Genomic DNA, 25,279 nt, shown 5'->3' on the forward strand with positions numbered 1-25,279 from the left:
CCACACCCACTGTCGAAACATTGTAGTGATTTGTGGAGGGCATAAGGCATGGTCACTGGCTTTTCAGAAAACATTTAAGGGATATCACTTCAAGGGGCTCAGCAGAGTACATAAAAACATTAAGGATTTGCTATATTTTTTGCTGCCACTAGGTGGCGCTCGTACTGTGATAAAAAATAGGCTTGTAGGTGTGTTTCACATTGGACTCCCATCCCATATATGAAGTTTTGCAAACATCAGATCATCTAGGTCCAATTACAGCAACTTTTACCGTTTTGGGGAGACATCAAACTTTGAGTTTGCATAGAGGCCACGCCCTTTAATGAAAAGTCATAAAATTTGAGAACCTTAATGTTCCAATGTGTCATAGCTTTTCTGACCATTTTTGAGTTCATTTAGTCAAACAGGCATTTCACAGTACATAAAAGTATAAAAAATGAGATTTTTGTCCGCCACTGGGTGGCGCTGTAAATGATTTGAAAGTTTATCACATAGCTGTATTATTGCATTACTTTTAAAGGCCCAGGAAAGTTTCAGATGGTTTGAAGCTGTCATAGCTGAGTTATTTAGATTTTTGTCACTCTTGGCAAAGGAAGTATTAAACATAATTTGAAGCTCCGCCCCCATCTTTTATGTCTAGAGATCTTCACGATATTTGGACTATGTGTGCCCCTCACTTGGATAATGATTCATGCCAAAGTTGAAGGTAATGGGGTGAATCGTTTAAGAGAAAAAGGCACTAGTTTGAGACCAGCTAATGTCTAAGAATGGGACAAAACTGCACATTAAAAAAAATTCATAACAATTTTTCTGTACATCCTAGCACATCACTTCTATTGACTTTTTTGTAGGTCTCGCAGTCCTTCATTTGCCTACAAAGTTTCATAGCTGTAGGTCAAACCAAACAGGATTGACTTTAATCTTGTGACTAATGACATTTTTTGCAGCCACTAGAAGGCGCTAGCTTTAAACTGGAATATATTTTTGTCGATATGTTCAGGAGAATATTTTCATCCAATGTGTGAAATTGTGAGAAGATCAGATCATCTGGGTCAAATTACAGCAACTTTTACTGGACAGATAAAGTTTCGGAATGAAAATGGTCGTAGAGGCCACGCCCATTATCGAAACTTCGTAAAATTTGGTGGAGGTCAGCAGGGCTGTCTAGAGGCTTAGCAGACCTAATTTCAGCGATATTACATCAAAGGGCTCAGCTAAACACATAAAAACGTTTAAAAATGCTATATTTTTGGCTGCCACTAGGTGGCGCTCGCACTATAAAAAAAAATACATTGTTAGGTGTATTCCGCATTGGAAACCCATCAAATATATGAAGTTTAGAAAAGATAAAACCATCTGGGACCAAACACAGCAACTTTTTTCGTTTTGGCGAGACATCAGACTGACATTTTTGTTTGCCACTAGATGGCCTTATAAGCAATTGAATATCTTTTTAAACACTTGTGTTAAGGGCTTGAGTCTCCATGTGTCTGTTTCAGATTTTTCTAAGCTTGTAAAGCTGAGTTATAAAGGTTTGTTTCACATGTGGCAAAGTAATCATCAAAGGCATAATATGAAGCCCCGCCCCCAACATATTTGATGGCGGATCATCACAAAAATTTGAACAATTGTGCCTCACAGTCAGATAAAACATCACAGCAAATTTGAAGTCGATCGGGTCAAGCGTTTGGGAGAAAAAAGGAGCAGTTCGGGACCTGCAAATGAGCAAAAACGGGCCAAAAGTGCACATTCAAAAATTCATAACTCTCTTTCTGTACATCTGAGCACATGGCTCGCGCTGACTTTTTTGTAGGGCTCGAGGTCCTACATAAGGCTACAAATTTTTGGAGCTCTAGGTCAAACGGGCCGGGAGTGAGAGGCTATTTTCCACTCATAAGGCCATTTTGGGGCCAATTACAGCCACTTTTTTTGTTTTGGCGAGTCATCTGACTTTGAGGTGGCGTGCAGACTACGCCCATTATCGAAATGCCGTAAAATTTTAAAACCTTAATATTCCATGTCTTAATGATATTCTGACCAATTTTCATTTGTTTTACTTAAACAGACTGAGCACAATACATGAAAGTGTAAAAAATGACATTTTAATCAACCACTAGGCGGCGCTAGTAGGTATTTAAAAAAACTTTTTTCAAAGGTGTTAAAGACATAAGTTTCCATGTGTCTATGAAGTTTTAGATTTTTTTAAGCTAGTACATCAAAGTTATTAAGGTTTATGTCCCTCTTGGCGAAGGAAAAATTGGACACATAATTTGAAGCCACGCCCCTATCATATATGCCAGCGGATCTGCACCAAATTTTGCCCACTTGTGCCCCTATGTGTGAATATGGACCACAGCAAATTTGAAGGCGATTGAGTAAAGCGTTTAGGAGAAACAAGGAGCAGTTTGGGACCTACAAACGTGCAAAAATGGGCCAAAAATGCACATTCAAAAATTCATAACTCTTTTTCTGTATATCTGAGCACATGGCTCGCGCTGACTTTTTTGTAGGTCTCTAGGTCCTACATATGCCTAAAAATTTTCGTAGCTCTAGGTCAAACGGGCCGGGACCAGGTGCACTTTTTCAACCTTAGGTGGCGCTGCAGAGCCATTTTTTTTGCATTGTTTTGGGAAACACAAAAATATCCAATTTTTCACCGGGCCCGACAAATGTGCAAATTTTGGTGACTTTTCGTGCATGTTTAGGCCCTCAAAAATGGAAAAGCGCTGCACAGTAAATAATAATAATAATAATAATAATAATAATAATCTGGAGAAAAACAAGAGGGCTTTAGGCCCTCAAAAATGGAAAAGCGCTGCACAGTAAATAATAATAATAATAATAATAATAATAATAATCTGGAGAAAAACAAGAGGGCTCTCGCAGCGGTAGCTGCTCGGGCCCTAATAATAATAATAATCCGGAGAAAAACAAGAGGGCTCTCGCAGCGGTAGCTGCTCGGGCCCTAATAATAATAATCCGGAGAAAAACAAGAGGGCTCTCACAGCGGTAGCTGCTCGGGCCCTAATAATAAGAATAAGAATAATCTGGAGAAAAACAAGAGGGCTCTCGCAGCAGTAGCTGCTCGGGCCCTAATAATCTGGAGAAAAACAAGAGGGCTCTCGCAGCGGTAGCTGCTCGGGCCCTAATAATAATAATAATAAGAATAATAATCTGGAGAAAAACAAGAGGGCTCTCGCAGCGGTAGCTGCTCGGGCCCTAATAAGAATAATAATCTGGAGAAAAACAAGAGGGCTCTCGCAGCGGTAGCTGCTCGGGCCCTAATAATAATAAGAATAATAATCTGGAGAAAAACAAGAGGGCTCTCGCAGCGGTAGCTGCTCGGGCCCTAATAATAATAAGAAGAATAATCTGGAGAAAAACAAGAGGGCTCTCGCAGCGGTAGCTGCTCGGGCCCTAATAAGAATAATAATCTGGAGAAAAACAAGAGCGCTCTCGCAGCGGTAGCTGCTCGGGCCCTAATAAGAATAATAATCTGGAGAAAAACAAGAGGGCTCTCGCAGCGGTAGCTGCTCGGGCCCTAATAATCCGGAGAAAAACAAGAGGGCTCTCGCAGCGGTAGCTGCTCGGGCCCTAATAATAATAATAATAAGAAGAAGAAGAATAATAATCTGGAGAAAAACAAGAGGGCTCTCGCAGCGGTAGCTGCTCGGGCCCTAATAATAATAATCTGGAGAAAAACAAGAGGGCTCTCGCAGCGGTAGCTGCTCGGGCCCTAATAATCTGGAGAAAAACAAGAGGGCTCTCGCAGCGGTAGCTGCTCGGGCCCTAATAATAAGAATAATAATCTGGAGAAAAACAAGAGGGCTCTCGCAGCGGTAGCTGCTCGGGCCCTAATAATAATCCAGAGAAAAACAAGAGGGCTCTCGCAGGGGTAGCTGCTCGGGCCCTGATAATAATAATAATAATAATAATAATAATAATAATAATAATACGGAGAAAAACAAGAGGGCTCTCGCAGCGGTAGCTGCTCGGGCCCTAATAAACATCTACTTGAATTTATTTTCTATATGCATACTTGAAACTCCTTAATTTATTTTGTCCCAAGATAGAAATTAATGGTGACATTTTCTTTTCATAACCTTTTCTTTTTAACCCGGCGTGTTCACCTCCACGTAGGCAAATCGGACATCCTTTACTTTGAAAGTGACGAGCACCTCTCGTTGATGGCCTTTTACTGTAATGCCTAGTAAACAAAATGTGTGGTGCGGCTCATTTGACTTCATTTTCGCGAGAGTGGGACAGCTTGACTGCATTGAAATAACTGAGTTGATCACTCAGGTTAAACCAAACAGAAATGTAACTTCCCTAAATTTAAGATTAAATATGATATGCGTATTAGGCATTATTGAAGTAGGGTGCAGACAACTTCCACACATGCCAAAGGCAGAAATATGAAAAACAAAAATCATTTTGATCATAATTTATTATATTATGATTATCATTTTATTTAACAGTTTATTACACAGTTGCACAGATAAGGAGAGTGGATTTTGAAAGTAATTGAGTAGTTCAACTTGAATCATTTGCAGTTTTACACTTTTTTGATGTCCTTGGTGTACATATTTGTTTTTATTGGGTTATTTGATTTGCACAGCGCAGCTGGGAGTAAGAGTGGTCAGCACGTCAACCTCACAGTTCAGAGTCTCGAAGTCAAATTAAGCTCGCGCTGACCTGTGCGGATTTAGCATGTTCTCCCTGAGCCTGTGTGGGTTCTCTCCAACTTATTTCCACATTCCAAAAACATGCATGTTTGTCATCGTGCCCTATGATTGGCTGGCAACCAGTCCAACGTGTCCCCCGCCTACTGCCCGTAGACAGTTGGGATAGGCACGAGCAAATCAGTGACCCTAGTGAGGATCAATGGCTACAGATAATGGGTGGGTGGATGACTTCCACAGTGCACAACTTAATTTTATTTGCTTTAAAAGGGACAATGCACATTATTAAGGTAACAGTCTGGATGTGTCACTCTATGCTCACACCACTTTGGGAATAAAAAAAAAAAGCACTGCTGTAAAATATCATTAAGATTGAATTGTACTATTTAAAAAAATATTAAAAGATGGGCCTATGAGTATACCGGTATTTCCATCCAAGTTTAAGATAATCCTGGTCTCAACCAGAACACAGAAGTGCGACTTGTAAATAACAAAAGCATCAAATGCCACTAACGTTATATTGTAGTACAGTACATCAAGTAATGCATCCATCCATGCATTATCACATCACTAAGCTGGTAATGATAAAGTATTCATGTACGGACTACAGTCTGGGACACATGTTATGCTAAACACAGCAGTCTTTTTCTCACCCCTTTGAATCATTGTGGATGATTTAGCATGACGCAAGAGGTGTGGTTTGTTTTAATGCTTCTTAGTTGGATGACTGAGCAGCCGAAGGTATAGTTGGGGTTTACAGACGGACCAGAAAAACAATGTAAAACGCCCACCAGTGGTTGACATAAAACAAGGGTTGCTAACTGACACCTCAAGTAGAAATATAGAAAAAAACGATCTTGGTAGGCACATCTCGCATGCCAATAGTCTATTGCACATTGTACAGACATATTAAGGTAACGGTCTGGGCCTGTAAATCAAATTAATTGGTTGGGCTCGGGCTGGGTCAGGCTTTAATACCGCGTTCCTGTGTCGGGTCGGTCTGGATTTTTTAGGCCCGATCCTACCTCTAGGTTGGGAACTCCAGTTCATGGAAAGCCATATGAGTCAGTTTTCTATGTCTCCCCATTGTGTCAATCCTGATTCAAATGATGAGCTCATCAGCAAGCTCCGTGGAAGCCCGATCATGATCCTCATCATTTGAATCAAGTTTATTGAATGTGAGAGACATCAAAACAAGCAGGATACGGCTCAAGGAACTGTAGTTCCCTCCCCCTGACGTACATCGTGTGTTCCCAATTCTCTCCCTTTAGCTCTTTGGCAAAGAAGCCTCCAGATGTGACAAAGTCTCGCAAAATTAAGACAGAACATCTCATCAAAGTAGACGATCATGATTTCACCATGAGACCAGCATTTGGAGGTAAGTAATTGCCAGATATGAAGTGTTTTTGCTTGCAATTTGTTTGATGGAAATATATTTTTATATTAAGAGGATTAATTCAGCTATAAGTTCTGAACCATAAGACAGACAAGAAGAAATTTATTGATGAGATGTTCCTGAGCGGCCACACAATCCTAAACCTTAAATGAGGTAATATTATAATAAGGTAGTAATATAAGTGCTGGAGAAGTCAAAATTAATTGGAGCAGTAAGAGGATCAGTCTTATTTTGACTGACTGCTCTCAGAAACTTGTTTTCAAGAATGTAACTCAAAAGAAAACAACCAAAGCAACACTAAACCACGAAAACAAAACAAAAAATCTTACAGCTGGCCATTCGGGCAGTGACGAAGTTAGTTTAGTTAAAGTCATACTCCTACAAAATTGACAGAAAGTATAACACAGATCATTTGTACAATTCTTTAACTTTCCAGCTTTCATTGTTTGTTAAATGTAATAATTAATTTGTAATCTTTATCCAGATTGTTCCATGAATTAACCCTTTAACAAAAACACAATATGCTTTTAAGTAATTTGGTCCTGAATTATTCATTTATTTTTAAACTCCTTCCTTTTATCATGTGGTATTTGCTTTCTCTTCACATAAATCTTTTCTGAATGTTGATGGGTAAAGGTTATTTGATGAGCTTTCAACACAATCATCAAAATATCGAGCAATTCAAGAAATTTCCACAGTTTAAGCTGTAAGAATAATGGATTCATTTGCTCTCCATATAATTTCTACTTATAATTTTTGCTCTTTTTTGCAAGATAAATAATATGCTTTGCAAGCATTCCTCCATACTCCAATCTAGTGAATTAGATCAGGAATAATCATAGTGTAACATAGGATGCACACTGCTTTCTTATCCAATGAATGCTTTGCTTTGCATAATTCCAAGTATTTTTGATATTTTTACCTTTGTTAAAAGTACAAATACCAATTCTCATCTATAATAACAGCCAGACACTTGGGCCTTGGGCTTACATGTAACCGGCTAATTTAAATAGACTCCCCCTCCCCGTCCTTGTTTATTTTAAAAAGTAGAGTCTATATCAGGGGTGTCCAAACTATTTGCAAAGTGGGCCAGATTAGGTGTGTTAAAAATGTAGGGGGGGGGGGGGGGGGGGGCAACCTTGGCAGGCGTTCTTTGAATATAGCAGCAATTAATTTAAATATATTGCAGCGAGCCGTTCGATGTTTAACATTTGCTTTTTTATTTTCATTTCAGCTATCTTAAGCATGTGTTTTGGTTAATTTGAAACATGCATGTCAAAATTCAATTGACATTAAATATTTAAATTGAATATTCACTTAACTTCACTTTTTTAACACTTTAATTTACGTTTTGTAACAGTTGAACAGAAGTAATTGTACTCTTGAGTGCAAATTACACTTGAAACATAAAAAAAATATCTCACCATGGCAGTTTAATATTTATAGAATTTTTAAACACAATAACAGAGATATGAACAAGTAATTGTAATATCAACAAGTGCAGGGCTCATTTAAAATATGAAATTAGTAACTATAAATATTGATTGAAATTTTGAATTATTATTGTTCCGGAGTGAAAACTAAAAAAAACGTTTTCAGACTTATCATGAATTATAAATGACTTGTCCGCATGAGTGTGATGGCTGGAGTGCAGGACAAAGGCCAGGTGTGGCTCTATAGCAGTAGTATGCATGCGCAAGATGTCTTTGAAATGAGAGTCCGATAGTCGTGTCTTCACACGGCTCTAATTTAAGTTCATAACCGAGAATGTCTTCTCACACAAATACGTCGAACCGAACAAGCTTAGCATTTTCTTACCAAATGCTCGAATCTCTCAGAAACTTGTCCTTATCCAGCTGTCAGTAAAAGTTGGCGATATAAAGCTGCTGGTGCTGACCGCAGCTCACTGCGTCACACTGCAGCTCAACTTTCCTCCTTTTGTTGATTGTCGCCATTTTAGAAAATTAGGGGCTCATGCAGTCAGTTACTCATATACTAATTTGCTGTTCCTAATTGAGCCTATAGATGGCAGCATTTAGCACACACAGGTAACAGCGCTGCTGCCCAATGTATTAATTATCCTTGCGGGCCAGACGTTATTGATTTTATGAAAAAGGCTGAGGGCCTGATGGAAATTGACCACGGGCCAATTTTGCCCCCATGTCGTTAGACGTAATGTCGCAGATTCTGTCCAATCAGTAAGAACTTCCGCCTCTGAGGTGTCCAATCAGAAAAAACTTTCACCTCTGGCATCATTGGTATCTGCATCTTCGGCGGGAAAAAGAGTAACGCGATGACGCAAATCCCCGTTGAAGCTGTTCACTTGCAACCATGAAACCGGAGGCTTGAGCAAATCTCCACTTAGGCCGTGGGTTTTAAAACATTCTGCTTTGATAAGGAAAAAAAAAAGGTCGGCAACGTGTAGCAAATAGGGCAAAACTGAGACATTTACTGCACGTTTGCAAAATCCCTTGCTAGGTAGCCTAAATTTCTCTTGTTCTATTTCAATGCCATCTTTATTGATTCAGGCATCAGTGTCTTTAGCTCCCTTTCCACTATTAAGTATCATGAACAGTGTTGGGCAGGTTTCTTCGGAACTGTAATGCATTATATAGCACTGTCATTTCAAAGTAATTAGTCACATTATAATATGATTGCATTTAAAATTTAATGCATTATATTACTAATGCATTACCTTAACATTACTCTCACCACCATAAGTGAAAATAAGGATTTGCCATTCTAAATGTAGCTCATTATGCTAATTACACACCAAGTGAAAGGTTGGCTAAAACATAAATCATTATAAATCATATAATTTGTGCTTTAAATTTTTATAGACAAGATACTTTTTTCCTTTTTTTGGTTGTATTTTAATCCCTTTTTAACTTAGCTTCACAGCATAGTGATGCATTCTTTATGCTGTAGGCAAAAATAATTGGTGCATTTCACAATTTCAGTGTTAATATTCAAATTCAAGTTCAGTCAGCTAGATTAGGGAGGTTGTGGCGAGGCGAAGAAACCACACGTTGCTGTGCTAGTGGAGATCTTTACTCTTCGCATGCCATCACAAAACTGATACAACAAAGTCCAAAACAGCAAAGACAAAGCCAACAGGTTCAAAGCATCAAAGGATCATAGAGACATGCCTACTGGGTGACAGACATGGTCCTAGTGTCCGCCACACAGCTCCCCCCCGAACACCCAGAAAGGCATAACGGAAAACCCCACAGGGTATTCACCAGTCTGGCACCCTGAGACTCAGTCCGGTCCTGGGCGGTGTATGTGACACCAGGGCCCCAGGTGCGACAGGAGTAAGGGTGAGACGCTCAGCGTGAAAACCATGAGGTAGCGTTGGCAAAGGGATGTTCTGAAGTTCCGCAGGAGCCGGAGTGGCAGTGCTGACCCGCATGCTGGCAGGCACAGTGGCCTCCGAGGGACGGCCGGTCACGGCTGCGTCCCAGACTGTGCCTGGGCATGAACCTGCTGCGGCACCAACACCAACTGACCCGCTCCGATGTATACTCGGACCATACCTGCGGGCATGGTGAATCGGAGGGGCGGCTGAATGATGGTGGCTGGAGGTCTACTGCTGAGGCCGGACGGACATCGGTAGTAGATGAGGCCGCCCGGCTGGAAGATCCCGGTCAACGGCCAGGGACTCCGAAATTGGACTGCACAGCCGTTCTCACCGGCGCCCGTACCAGCCTGTTGTTGGCTGGCTCGATCCCTGGTGCGCCAAGGGACTGGGCGACGGGTGAGAGGACCCTTGTCGGGGTGTTGGCTGGCTGACGTGGTACCAGCTTGCTGCATTACCTGACGTATAGTAGGCTGGTGGAGGGATGCCACGAAGTCGGACGTCTGCGGTGATTCCTCGCTGAAACATTCTGACGTCACCCATGTGGCGAAACTACATCTCCAACAGCCTGACGAAACTTTCTAACGTCTGGGATAATAATATGGCAAGATGACCCATCCGGGGTCACCCATTCTAACGTCCGGGGTCACCAATGTGGCGAGGCGAAGAAACCACACGTTGCTGTGCTAGTGGAGATCTTTACTCTTCGCATGCTATTGCTAGTTGCTAGTTGCTGACAAGGTTACCAAATGCTGGTGAATCCACTTTGGAAAGCAGCAGCATATCTTCTACAAACGACAAAGTCCACCACAAATGTCCTCCATCTGTTTTCTTTTCGCTAAATTTACATTACTAAGCCACCGCTTTAAAAGGTTTGTCAAATCACTTGTCCAATTTGGCAAAGTGGAGAGCTCCTTATGTTTCACGCACAAAGTCCACCTAAAGATAACCATTTATTCTTCTTGTCTTTATGTCTGCCGGACTGAAAGTAATGAGCATGTGTCCATCTTGTGTATGGACTTCTCTCCTTCCCTCTCACGGTGTTTTGGGTGAATTGGGTGGGGGGGGGGGGGGGGGGGGCACCACTTTCAGGCTAAAAATGTGTTGTAATGCATTGTGTTACTCTCATTTATAATCAGTACAATATTACTATTTTTTGTGTGTGATATATTACACTACTTAGTTACAGTAAAAAGTAATGCTTTTCAGTAATAACATTACTTTTGTTATTCATTACTCCCAACATTGATTATGAAGTTAGGTTTGTCAACATTTACAGATAGTTTATTAACTACATTTACGAGCTTTCTTCCCGAGAGTAAAACAAAGTACTATTATCTGCAAACAGAATATATTTCAGCAATTATGATACACAAACCAAATTAATAATGTATAAATGACTCAATTTGGCCGCATCCCGGAGAGAGTCCACAACAGTTATATTGTAACATAAATTGTACATTCTATATCCGTACACACTGCTTCTTATTCTTTCAAATAATTTGCAACCCGTTCAACCTGATTACCATATTTGCTCTGTTTTTGCAGCAGGATTATATGATCAGTAGTATCAAACGCGTTTCTGAGGTCAACATAATACTTACATATAAAATTCGTTTCTCTTTCCAAAGAGGTTGTCTTTTAATCAAGTTATGCTGTTAAAGTCAGTCATTTCCTATTTTTTCATTACCAAGATTATGTGCTCTTATTCTATTCACTGTCATTTTAAGACATGCCAGTTATGGTCAACTGCTTTGTCTTGGGACAATTCCTTGTTCCAAGAAAAATGCACGAAAACATTCTTGGATTCATCGAGCTTTGTCACTGTAAAGTATTTCAAGCCGTGTTGGACTCAGTGAGGTCTTTTGGTATTTTGGTATTGAATTTTTTTTTTTTAATTGTTTTTAGTTTGTGTTCCTTTGTGATGTACTGCGATGTTTTTAAGTAGTAATAATGGGTAAAACCTTTGACAATATGTTCATTCTTTTGAATGTACTTTATATCTGCAGTTGAACCCCAGAAAGACTGGCTGGATGTTTGGCACTAGCAAATAAAGTCAAATCTTGTCTGTTGTAGTGGATATATAGCACTTTTCTACCTTAGGTGTTCAAAGCACTTTACACTAACTAGTCATTTACCTATTGAAACACTCGCGCAGAAAAGAATAGATTACACACCCTCCTTCTGTCACGGCGGGGAATGGCGACGTGAGGAGGTGAAGGACGTGGGAGAGGTCGAACCAATGAATTGCAGAAGGTGGGGCGGATTGACCCAAAAGTAAATTGTTTAGTAGGAAAAATAAGGCAGGAACAACAATGGCAAAAAAACGGACAAAGTAGCAAAAGAACAAGAAGCAAAAATAAATTTATGGGGGACAGCCACTGGGAGACAGGGGAATAAGAGGCTCCAGGAGGAATGTCTGCAAGGAAACGTGCAGCACGGCATGTACAAACAATGACCCGACAACTGGCTCAACACAGATATGGACTTTAAATAGATGCGAAAAATAATTAAGACAACGCGAAACCCCTGGAAAAAAGACGAGAGGCGGAGGAAGCGGGTTAACTAATGAGACACGGAGAGGAAAGGCAGATGTGAGGGAAACCTAAACATGAACTACGAACCTGAACCAAAACTACCCGCCCTGAGGAAAGCAACAAACCCAACCATGACACCTTCAATCACCAATTCTATAGTCAGGAATGCACATATTTTTTTCATATTTGGTATGCACCGTTTCTTTCATTAAAAACGATTCCTCAATGTCATTCTAAGTGTCGCTCCGACTTTAACAGTACTGTCAGTATGTAATCAGTGTGTACTCAGCAATGTCACGTTATTCAGGCCTGCGTCCTCAAAAAGCTTCATGATTTATGCTTTTGTGCGCTTCGTTTGGAACTCTGTTTAAACCACAGGTGTCAAACTCCAGTCCTTGAAGGCCGGCATCCTGCATGCTTTTTTTGACCTTCTCTCAAACACTCCTGATTCAAATGATGAGGATCATTTTCAAGCTCCTACAGAGTTTTATTCTTATTCTTTTATTCTTAAGACTATTTTTACAGCCCACTGCTTGAAAAAGCAATGCTTGACTCAAAGCGCATAACATATACTTCACACTTGGACCTAGTGCTTTAATTTGGGAGGGAAGATGGAGCAGGTAATGGTGTTTAGGTATAATATTTACATCAGCAAACAACTGTTTTAAAGCTCTTAAATGATGCTCAATTAATTGCTTCAGCCAAGAAAGAGTTGAGAGTGCAATAATAGGCGAAAACAGGATTGTGCATTTTCTCCTGCCCTGCAGATTGTGTGTTTATTTTCATTTGAAGACAATGTAGTAACAGCTATAGGGCAAGGCTTATCCCATATATCTACGGGAGTGTCTAAATTATACAGTATATCTAGAAATGATGGCGGCGCGTGTAGACGCAGCGGCCACTCGCTCTTCCGACAATGCGTTGTTTTGTTCGTCAAACAAGTGTTTGTCTGAAAGTTTTTCCGGTCAGTTTACGCCAAAATACGTGTACAGTCGATGGGTCTTCTTACAAATCCGGAGAAGCAACATTTGCCAACTTTTAAACACGGAACTGGAGAACTCGCTAAGGGAATTGGGACTGCTACGCCGGCCTACTAATTCACCTGAGTCGCCTGCTACCCCTCCCCCGGAAAGGAGGCACCGGAAGCGGTGCGCCAGGACGAGGAAGCGGGGCAAGCGCGGAGGTATTCGAGCTAGGCTAGAGGCTAACCGAACTCGCCCGGCCATACAATCTATTCTTTTGGCGAACGTTCGTTCACTGGACAACAAAATGGATGATATCCGACTTCTGAGATCAGCAAACCGAAAAGTGAGTGACTGTTGTGCATTAGTTTTCACGGAAACCTGGCTAAATAGTAACATCCCGGACTCCGCTATACATCTAGAGCAGCTAACATGCTACAGATCCAACAGGGCTCTCGCAGAGGGGGGGAAGTCGCACGGTGGCGGCGCGTGTGTTTACGTCCGCAAAGCGTGGTGCCGGGATGCCACTGTAGTATACAAACACTACTCACCTCTGGCGGAATTCATGATCGTGAAGTGTCGCCCCTTCTACTTGCCAAGGGAGATAAGTTCAATACTGCTGGTCGCTACCTATATCCCCCCAACTAACAACAGCAACAGAAGTGCGGCACTGAACGAACTGTACCAAGCTATCAGTGAACAACAAACAGCGCAACCAGACGGCTTCATCATCCTCGCGGGGGATTTCAACCATGCTGATCTCAAAACTGTTCTCCCGATGTTTCATCAACAAATCCACTTTGCAACAAGAGGACATAACATTTTGGACTGTGTTTACACTCAGCACAAAGGAGCGTACAAAGCCACCCCCCTCCCCCACATCGGCGCCTCTGACCACCTCACTATTATGCTAATGCCTGCATACAGACCAAGAGTGAAAGCCATCAAACCTGCACGAAAAGAAGTAAGGGTGTGGCCACAGGAGGCGACCTCAGCCCTACAGGACTGCTTTGAGTCAACAGACTGGGACATTTTTAAGGAAGCAGCCACCTACAACGGCATCACAGATATTGAGGGGTACACAGACACGGTGACCTCCTACATCACCAAATGCATGGACGACGTGACCCACATCAAGAGGATCACCACACGGGCCAACCAGAAGCCATGGCTAACAGGAGATGTCCACAGGCTGTTGAGGGCCAGAGACAAGGCCTTCAAAGCTGGGGAGAAATCAGCCCTGAGAACAGCGAGAGCCAACCTGTCCCGTGGCATCAGGAAAGTCAAACAAGAATACACAAACAAGATAACTTCTCACTTCAAGGACAGCAAGAATGCACACAGCCTATGGCAGGGCATTCAGGCTATCGCAGACTACAAACCTGCACCACAAAGCTGTGAGAGCGACATCACTCTGCTCAACAACCTAACAGTTTCTTTGCACGCTTTGAGGAACAGAACACCACCATTCCACAAAAAACACCACCACCTCCGCACGAACAGCCTCTGTGCCTGTCTGCTGCCAGCGTGAGGAGGACACTCTCCGCCATCAACACCCGGAAAGCAGAAGGTCCAGACGACATCCCTGGCAGGGTGCTGAAAGACTGTGCAGAGGAGCTGAAAGATGTTTTTACAGACATCTTCAACACCTCCCTGAGACAAGCCATTGTGCCATCAAGCTTCATAACTGCCACCATCATACCTGTGCCAAAGAAATCCTCCCCATCCTGGTTCAACGACTATCATCCGGTGGCACTGACACCCATCATCATGAAGTGCTTTGAACGACTAGTCTTGTCACACATAAAATCCATCCTGCCCCCCAGCCTGGACTCGTATCAGTTCACCTACAGGGCAAAGCAATCCACAGACGACGCAATCTGCTCTGCCCTCCACCTGGTACTCACCCACCTGGACAAGACAAACTCATATGTGAGAATGCTGTTCATAGACTTCAGCTCAGCATTCAACACCATAATACCCCAACAACTCACCTGCAAACTGGACAAACTGGGCCTCAGCACCTCACTCTGCAACTGCCTGCTGGATTTCCTCAGCCAGAGGCCTCAGGTGGTGCGTGTTGGCAACAACATCTCAGGCAGGATCACCCTGAGCACGGGGGCCCCACAAGGCTGTGTGCTCAGCCCCCTCCTCTTCACCCTACTGACACACGACTGCACAGCAACCCACAGCTCCAACCACCTCGTGAAGTTTGCTGATGAAACAACACTGGTGGGCCTCATCTCCAACGGCGACGAGACCCACTACAGGAAAGAAATGGAGCTTCTGACCAGATGGTGCAAAGACAACCTCCTGCTAAACATCAGCAAGACCAAAGAGATGGTCGTCAGCTTTCAGAGAGGCCGCACCCAACATCCCCCACTGACCATCGATGGTGCTGCAGTGGAGAGGGTGAGCAGCACCAAGTTCCTGGGGGTGCACATCAGCGATGACCTCTCCTGGACCACCAACACTGCATCTCTGGCCAAGAAAGCACAGCGTCATCTCTACTTCCTGCGCAAACTGAAGCGGGCAAGTGCCGCGCCACCCATCATGTCCACATTCTACAGAGGAACCATCGAAAGCATCCTCACCAGCTGTATCACCGTGTGGGTCGGGAGCTGCACCGACTACAACAGGAAGGCTCTACAGCGCATCGTGTGGACAGCTGAGAGGATTATTGGTACTCCGCTCCTCTCCCTGCAAGACCTGTACACCACCCACCTCGGCCGCAAAGCCATCACGATTGTCACCGATACAAGCCACCCTGCACACAGTCTGTTCAGCCTCCTGCCCTCCGGAGAGAGGTACAGGAGCCTCCACTCCCGCACCGCCCGATTCAGGAACAGCTTCATCCACCAGGCCGTGAGACTGCTGAACTCTCCCCCCATCCCACACGTGAAACTACTGAACTCTCTCTCTCCACTCCTCTCTCTCACATTCCGCCCCAGCCAGAAGAAACACCTAGCTGGCCCCCCACCTAAACTCAAACTTTACTCATGCACTTGCAAAATTTGCACAGACTTGCTGCTGCCATGTTTATTTATAATTATTCTTCTATTGCACTAGCGATTACACTTAGAACTATAACAACTACCTCAAATGCACACAACTGGGACAACCACAGCCAGAGTTGTCCTGCTTTGTCTCGTACTGTTGGATTGTCCTGTCATATGCTGCTACTTATGTCTTGTCTTGGGGTACTCTTGCCATACCTGGTTTTTCGTATTTAGTTTTTAGTTTTAGTTGTTAGTTTAGCAACACTAGGCAAAGTAGATCAAACATACTGCACCTTACATTACTATAGATAAGTATCTAGCTTTTAGGTTGTCTCGTCTTGCGCACCTGCACTTTGTTATTGTACATGTAAATCGCAGAGGATAGTGAGAAACGCAATTTCGATTCCTTTGTATGTTAAGCACATGTGAAGAAATTGACAATAAACTTGACTTTGACTTTGAAAGCACAAGATAATTCAAAACACATTTGATTTCATATGGGGCAACAGCTTCTCGTATTACATGTGATGCCCTGTGGTGTTTGATTAATGAGATCAAAATGGGGACATTCTGTTAATTTACTTCTCCTGTTTATACCAAATGTTGTTTTTAGATGTTCTCTAAGGAAATCAGTACTTTCCTTTTCAATATAACTACATTGTTTATTATGGCTTGACATTGTTCTTTTCACAAACAATTCTTAATTCAATTAATTTTGCATGACTCCAAAGTTGCACTCACAATGCCTACATTTACTATAGGCAAACCCAACCCCTTCGTTAAATCCAGCCACTTCATGCTGAGCAAGAGTATCTCCGCACACAGACAAAAGTCCACCATAAATTGTCCTCACACCATTTGAAGTAGAAACCTGAACACCATTATACAGCTCAGTCAAATCTTGGTTAATCCTTTCAAGTATTATATCAGTGCTACAGTGGGAATTATCTTTGGACTTTACCATGACAAGAAGCCGTATGGCACCGACCAATTGCAGACCAGTATCTTCATGACCTCATCACGCTGACCAATAGTAGACTAGTATCTTAGGGAGTTGGGACGCCGACCAATAGCAGACAAGCATTGTCGTGATATGTTGCAGCGGAGGTAGTTTGACGCCAACAGAAAATAAGAGCAATTACAGAAAAACGCCTCTGAGTATTGCACATCGTAACGTGATAAAAACAAAAGACGGGGACACATCGTAACATGAGAAAAACAAAAGACTGGGGAGCCGTAACCCGAGGGTCAACTGTATATGGACCCAGTGTTTGGCCTTGGATGCTTGAATGACTTTCAGTCACTGAAGAACGCGTCCCATCAAACTCAACTACTGGATTATTATAATCCGTTTGGAAGTGGCTGTCATCTGTTTTGACTCTTGTAAAGACTGGTTCAATGATCCATCCTTGTCGGTTTCTCAAACTTGTAGAAGATGATGCGCATGCTTTCGTTTCACGTGATAGTAGAAGGGGTTATACACTTGATACTCATTTGAGCAGCCATCAATCCCACACATGACACGAAAGTATGGGCTGCGACTGTGCATGGTATTAATATAACTAAACAACTGTTTAAGAATCAACGTCACAAATATACAGTATAACACATGAACCAACGCCAAATCATTTTAAACAAGACTGTTTGAAAAGACTACCCCAAAAGACGAAAGGAAGACGAGGACTTTTTGCAGCAGTTATAATGACTGTAAACTGGTAGTTGCTATGGTAACTCCCGCTGGCAATACTACGACTAATCAACATTTACAGCAACAAGGGTCGTTCCTGGTTGCGCGCCATCTACGCTTTAGCAACGTCTGCAAATTTGAATTTTTGGAGCCAGCATCATCACAGTTAATCGACACAGTTAATGAGCTTCTCAAGTAAGTAGTTACACTATGTCCTGTGTTTTCAGTTTTATGTTACCAGTGTTTACATCGGCAAATACGTTCCTGAATAACTCTTCTGTGTGAATATATTTTTATCACATTACAAGAAACATCCTGAATGCAAGCTAAACTTAGCAAAGCAACCAGCTAACTTAACCGAACGCATGGAGGGATTGGGCGGTCACCATATCAGTTTTAAGGCGTAATATATTGTGAATGAATTCAAAAGATAAACACTAATTTCCCGAACATATCGAGGTGCCAAAACTTAATATTATTGTAGGGTAAAGGTAGGTTCAGAAAACGGCTTGGAAAAAAAAAAAAAAAAAAAAAACGTCTTTTAGGCGATGTTAAATACGCATGTCCATGTGTTGTATTCAAATCCTATTTAAAAAAAATAGAGAAAAAAGTTGTACAGTACAAATTAATTCTTTTAGTTTCGTTTTGCAGTCTTATAAGTCTTATAAGTTTTTTCATTAAAAATGTCATATTTATATATATATATATACATATATATATAAATATATATATATATATATATATATATATATATATATATATATATATATACAGTGGTACCTCGGTCCTCGAACGCCTCTATACTCGACCAAATCGGTGCTCGACCAAAAAAATCAAGTAGGTAATGCATCGGACCTCGATCAGATTTTCGGTTCTCGACTAGCCGAGCCTAGCCGAGCCGACCCGAACGGGCTCCTCGGCTCTTTTCGGCCAGTTCAAGCGCCAGTTCAACTCAGACCGCCAACGGAGTAAGACTTACGCAGTTTGTTTGAGTACGTATTTCTTCCCAATTTTCAACTTTTTTGTGTTGCGCTAGCCCTTAATGATGGGTCCTAAGAGAGATAGTGATAAGGGGAAGGCAAAGAGAAAAACAGTGAGGACCACTATCGAACGGAAGAGACAAACAAAAAAGGCAGAAGCAACTTACAATGGACAGGTTCCTTCTTAAAGAAAAGAGGAAGGCTACTGCCCAGCCAGATTTACCTCCACAGAAGAGAGAGAGAAGGGAGAAAACCCCTGAAGGCGCGTTACCTAGCGTCATCATGAAAGGGGATTCCCCTTCCAAGGATTAACCCTCCCTCCCGTCCTCGCCGCATCCATTCCCGTATGCCATCAGCCACTCTCCAAAACGTAAGTAAATTATACAAAATGCTTAATAATGCTTTATATATCTTTATCATGTACCGCTTGTGCACATTTACGTCCTCATTGTTGTTTAGATACATGTTCTTATAATATTTTAGGTATTTTTCTTAATGGTAAAAACGGATTAAAATAGTTTCCATTATTTCTTATGGGAAAATTGGTTTCGGTGTTCGAACAAATCGGTGCTCGACCACCACCTCGGAACGGATTATGGTCGAGTACCGAGGTACCACTGTATATATATATACAGTGGGCCCCCGGGTTACGAACTTAATCCGTTCAGCGGCTACGCTCGTATCTCGAATTGCTCGTATAGCGGGCAATCCAAACCCATGTTAATTCCGTATCTCGAATTGCTCGTATAGCGGGCAATCCAAACCCATGTTAATTCGTGAATGCGTGCAACGCGCGCAGAAGCCTTAGGTAAAATCATCACGCTGTAAACATATATTAATATTAAGTGACATAATCTACTGTACAGTTGCATTAAATAACAAATACAAAGGAAAAATGACTTTTACCTTTTGGAAAGACGTGACTTGTGCTGAGATAAGCAGAGATGAGCAGAGAAGAAAGCTCGAAGTCTATACGGTAAATCAGATATGCTATTGGTCTTACAGTGTCACAGTAACTTTTTCAGTCAGGGTTTTCTCTACTTCCTTCCATCCCAACCAGCTGTGCCATCAAGCTAGATAAAGGCGTTCGGCCAATAGCATATCGGCACTTCTGTGATTGACGTGTGACGCCGGCCAATAGCATCTCCGTGAGTGAGACCGGGTGACCTTAATCGACCAATAGCATATTGGCGTCTCCTTGACTGACTGATAATTATTCGCACTTTTTTTTTAAACGGTTGGAATGTATTGACATCTTATTGCTTTAAACACATTTAAACCTGTGACGATTTTTTGTCCTGCAATCGGCACACTGAATTTCATGTCAGCTGTTTTTCCCGACGTGAATTGAGCTGGGTGGAGGCGGAGGGGAGGTTGTGTGTGTTGTATTAACTAGGCAACACACTTATGGCTTGTTCGAGCGTCAGTTCACTGTTGGTTTCAACTCACAGAATTGCAACAATGGCGCATTCCCATAGCATGTCGGGAGGGCGCCGACTAACATGACATGCAGTTTTGTCATTCAACCATTATATAGCACTGTAATACCACCCGAAACAGGGTGCAGAGATTAACGTCTTGAGTTATTACGGCAAAGCAAATAGGCTATTGGTCTTACAGTGTTACAGTAACTCTTTCAGTCATGGTGCAAATCACGGAGATACTAAAACATCATCCTCTTATTTCTTCCTTTACCGCTGCTAGTAATTTTAGAAGCTATGTCTAACAGATAAAGTTTGCAAAGTCTTCAAAACATTCCGTTTTTCACTCATTTCTCTACTTCCTTCCATCCTGTCCCATCAAGCTAGATAAAGGCGTTCGGCCAATAGCATATCGGCATTTCTGTGATTGACGTGTGACGCCGGCCAATAGCATCTCCGTGAGTGAGACCGTGTGACCTTAATCGACCAATAGCATATTGGCGTCTCCTTGACTGACTGATAATTATTCGCACTTTTTTTTAAACGGTTGGAATGTATTGACAATTAATTAAAAAAAAACACACACATTTAAACCAATGACAATTCTTTGTCCTGCAATCGGCACATTTAATTTCATGTCAGCTGTTTTTCCCTTTAGCTGTACAAACACTACACTTAAATGGTAATATATTTAGACACCGTGAGTGAGACAGTCAGTGTGAGGTTGTAAGACCAATAGCGTTCACGTTACCGCCACAAGTATCTGTTAATGGTTGTAGATGACGCAACTGCTGAATATGTTGACACAGTTAGGTGAGAACATTGCTACATACTCAATGGCTGACTTGTCGGAATGCTCGTAAGGCGGAAGGTTTGCTCGTAAGCGGAGGACAAAAATCTTCCTGATCCACTCTCGTAAGGCGGATTGTTCGCAAATCAGGGTGCTCGTAAGCTGGGGGCTGACTGTATATTGTTGCGAGGCGGAGAAACCACACGTTGCTGTGCTAGTGAAGATCTTTACTTTTCGTATGCCATCACAAAACTGATAAAACAATGTCCAAAACAGGTTCAAAGCATCAAAGGATGCTTACTGGGTGAGAGACATGGTCACCCGGAGCTATCCAGTACGGTATAAGCCACTTGATTGCGACATTGAAACTTTTTTTAAAATTTTTGGTAGACGAGTATTGCCGTGAAAGCGAGGGAACACACAGTGTAAAAAAAGAATAACAAAGGTGCTGTCGGAGAAAATATTGGCTCTGCCTTATCTCCGAAAAGTGAACGTTTTCAGTAATGCTCTCCTTTCCGGATCCACTGTAAAGTGCACAGCAAGTTCACTCCCCTCCCCTCACGTGATACTGTTGCGTGAAAAGTGAACTTCATCTTGACCTCGTGACAAAACGCTTCGCGTAGAGCATAAATGACGTGCTCCATCTGAACACAGCATTAGGCAAAGATGCAGGCCAACGGTAAAACATTAGTTTTATATATATATATATATATATATATATATATATATATATATATATATATATATATATATATATATATATATATATATATATATATATAGAGAGAGAGAGAGAGAGAGAGAGAGAGAGAGAGAGAGAGAGAGAGAGAGAGATAGATAGATAGATAGATAGATAGATAGATAGATAGATAGATAGATAGATAGATAGATACACAGGGCTCAAATCAAGATGAAAAAGTTTGAAAAATATGGTACTTTTCTGATATCATGTCCATTTCATTACTTTCCCAGATTTTAAAATTATCAGTATTTCTTCTTTTTCTAACTTTATTAATAAAAACACTATCCACATTATTCACAGTTGTTTTTATATTTGTGTTGCCTTTTACTGTAATGAATGTAGGTATGTTTGTTGCAAGAGTAGGACATACATTTACAAAAATTAAAATCATTAAACATATTTGTCATTTGAGTTTTATTGAAAATCTCAAAAATATTTTTCACAAAACTGTTTGGAAGAGTTGATTTTATTTCATATTCTTTTTTAATTCTGCTTTTTAATATTACCCAAGTAGCGTTTATGTTATTGTCAACCTATCTTTCAGTATTTTTTTTCTTCTTCTTATCCATACTAATTTGTTTTATATTTTTTGTATCTGTTTTCCAATTCTTTTGTTCTTACTTTCAACAAAAACATTCATATCAAGATTTTTTTTCATGCATTTCGCAATCTTTTTGTTGTTCACTGTTTATCAATAGTATTATTCTTTGCAATTCTCTGAGTCCACTTTGTTTTTCATATGAACTTGTCAGTATGGTGATGAATGAATCATAAGCATCCTTTATGTTAGAGGGATGATTTAAAAAAAACAGGCAAATGGTTGCCTTCATCAGTTATCAAGATCCCTCTCACTGCTTTTCCTTTTATATTACAATACAGTAACAAGTGTAACATGCGGACAAAGGGAATTAAAAACTCAAATCTTGCATTCCCAGGCCAAGAGACAATCAGAGAAAGAATGCTAATTTGTACTGCATTCATTGGTTACTTAAGATGCATCCCAGAATGGTCTTATTAGAAAGAAACATGAAACCAGGACTAAGACACTGAGCAACTACAAATAAATCTCTGGTGAAGTCAGCCGTGTTGTAGTTGGGAATCACAAGCAGTGATTTGAACCGACATAATTTATTCACTCAACAGAACATATTTTCCCACTGTTTGGTTTTACTGTAAAATCACTATAGTCACATTGGTTACAGGCTGACTGCATTTCATACTATAAAGACGCAGCAAAATAGCAGATAAACATTCAGGTCAGTTGAATTATACTTTAAAAAGCAAAAAGGGGTGTGGCGAGCTGACTGACATACGACGAACATCTGACGTATTGTCTATCCTGTCGATTACTATGACCGATGAAAGTGGCAATTTCAACATTTTTGATTCACCATTTTTTTTAGCATTCGTCGTCATTTGTCCATCAGCAAAACAGGCGTCCATCGGTGACAGACTGACAGACAGTCCGTCAGTGCTGACGGAGTGCCCACCTCTGAAAATAATTCAGAAAGTTTTTCTGAGTTGCTTTCCATTATCTTTTGTTTTTGATAAATTAGGTGACAAGCATTGTCCAGAACCAATACAGGAGAACGGTGCATCTATGATTGCCATGTTGCCAAACACATCACAACTATTTTTTGTTTTGTTTTCAACAAGTTTCTTGAGCTGTAAGTATTTTAGACATGGTAGTGTACTGTATATAGGGAGTCCTTGAGTCATGACGTGGATCCGTTCTGAAGAAGCGGTTTAGCCCGAACTTCAGTGTAAACTGGAACACCAGACAAATAATAACTAAAAAAATTAATATATAAATAAATAAATTACTCTATTCGTACTGTACTGTTGTTCTGTCCCTTTTAGCGCCCATTTCCTTGGATAAACTTTGTCCGTGCATCGCATTTTATTTTGTAGTAGTGATGGGAATTCCGGCTCTTTTTAGAGAGCCAGCTCTTTTGGCTCAGCTCACTAAAAAGAGCTCCCAAATGGTTCCTCAGTTTTTTTACTACTAAATTTAATTACTACCAAAAATAATGTAAAATTTTGTTTAAAACGAATTACTAATGTAAAAAAATATACAGTATATCAAATATTTAATAATTATATGCCTTTATTTATATTCTTCTGAACAAACTCAACATGGAGTACAACATGGAGTGCCGTAAAAAAATAAATTATAAAGTACAAAAACAAAGACCCATCTCAAAACAAGGTCAACAAAAAGTGGTGATCTCTGATTTTGGTATTTTGATGACCACACATAAATTATAAATTAAAATGTGTAAACCAAAAACAAAAAAGCAGCATCCAGGTAAAACGTTTGGCTAGTCTTTAACGAAGATTGGCATTTTCCGTTGCTTTATCGAGCTTTCTCTCATCTCCTTGTTCGTGTGCTACTCACAGTGAGCGGAAGTATGTGTCGCTAACCCCTCCCCCTTCTCCTCAATGCAGCGTGTTCATAACCCTTCCCTCACTCTTCTACCACGGATCTTGACCAATCACGTGCCGTTTTAATGGGGTGGGTGGAGTCGGCTCCTGTTAAGAGCGGCTTCCCGTCGTTCACAACAAGGAGACGGCTCGAAGAAGCCGGTTCGTTTTAAAAGGACACATCACTATTATGTAGGGCCGGTCAACCGGAAACAGTGCGGCGGCCATTTCCGCCCACGAGCTCGTGGCCACGTCGTTCTGTTACAAGCTGTGAGGACGTACTCCGTCGCCAGCAAGAATGGTAGTGGTGAGGCAGGGTCGATCTCAGCCGTCACTTTTATGACATCAACAAACCCCAAAACGGAATATTGCACTCTCTTGCGCACAACAACTTGTTCATTGCCGTTCCACCATTTTTAGTCTGTTTACTGATGCCTATCCCAGCTGTCGACGGGCTGTTAAATTTCACATCCGTGTCATTTAGAATAGAAGACTAGTTGTTGGGTTTCTCATTAATAAATTCCATCATTTATCCATAGAAACGTTTTCAGATATCTAATCACCATTGAACATTTGCTTATTTGGGTGAAATTTTGAATCTGTTTGTTTTGTCTTCCCCTTTCACATTTAGTTGTGATTTGTCCGGGTAAAACAGCCTTAATTTTTTGAGAAATTTAGATGCCATGTTGGCTAATGTGATAAACACTTGCATGAAGCTCGATAAAACATATTTTCCATGCAGTTTTCTAAGTTTTGCAGTCTGCATTCTTTGATTTTTATTGTTTTACAGCTGATGATTTATCTATAATTTTTCTTTTAAGGTCCTGCTATCCCTGTAGGAGTAGATGTTCAGGTGGAGAGCTTGGACAGCATCTCGGAAGTAGATATGGTAAGGCGTCCTTTGGGTATTTGGGGTTTTGATTATGATGCCAACAGGATTCTAAAGTAACATGAGTAAACACTCCAAATACTACATTTTGGTGAGTCTCGATAAAAACATACCCACCCATTTGACCAGTGAGGCATGAGGCACACGCACATACATCATGTGGCTGCACAAGCGTGCATCACTCAGGTTCTGCCACACCAATCACAAATGTGGAAGTCACCTTGCTGCAACACTTGGAATAAGATAATGTTGTTTGGTGAATTTGTTTAAAGCTTGTATTTCCGGCCTGGTTGCATTTTCGGAATCTGTCGCCAGGCAATGCTGGTTGGTGATGATGGCATCTTGGTTGGTAAAAGATTTATTCTATAGTTTTATACTGCTGATGTTAAGATGGCTCCAAGATGGCGAGTGA

General features: G+C 41.2%; 1 protein-coding gene and 1 long non-coding RNA gene across 7 annotated transcripts in view; one reads left to right on the forward strand and one right to left on the reverse strand.

Annotated features, from left to right (window-relative positions):
• Positions 1 to 8,058, reverse strand: part of LOC148413275 (uncharacterized) — a 77,426-nt gene extending 69,368 nt beyond the window's left edge. The window contains exon 1 of the long non-coding RNA XR_015867780.1: positions 7,897 to 8,058. This is a non-coding gene — a long non-coding RNA (uncharacterized LOC148413275). The remainder of the gene's footprint in view (positions 1 to 7,896) is intronic.
• gabrr2a (gamma-aminobutyric acid type A receptor subunit rho2a) overlaps positions 1 to 25,279 on the forward strand; it is a 137,073-nt gene that overhangs the window by 35,578 nt on the left and 76,216 nt on the right. For 3 of the 6 annotated variants that reach the window (XM_088433221.1, XM_088433222.1, XM_088433223.1), the window contains exons 2-3: positions 5,954 to 6,060; positions 24,800 to 24,867. In XM_088433221.1, coding sequence (XP_088289347.1) covers positions 5,954 to 6,060; positions 24,800 to 24,867 — 175 coding nt within the window. Of the gene's footprint in view, positions 1 to 5,953; positions 6,061 to 24,114; positions 24,286 to 24,799; positions 24,868 to 25,279 lie in introns of those variants that run through there. The other 3 variants (XM_088433228.1, XM_088433227.1, XM_088433225.1) reach the window with 3 other exon arrangements.

The sequence above is a fragment of the Hippichthys cyanospilos genome, chromosome 14, assembly GCF_059441005.1.
Source record: "Hippichthys cyanospilos isolate Australia breed blue-spotted pipefish chromosome 14, RoL_Hcya_1.0, whole genome shotgun sequence".
Taxonomy (NCBI): Eukaryota; Metazoa; Chordata; class Actinopteri; order Syngnathiformes; family Syngnathidae; genus Hippichthys; species Hippichthys cyanospilos.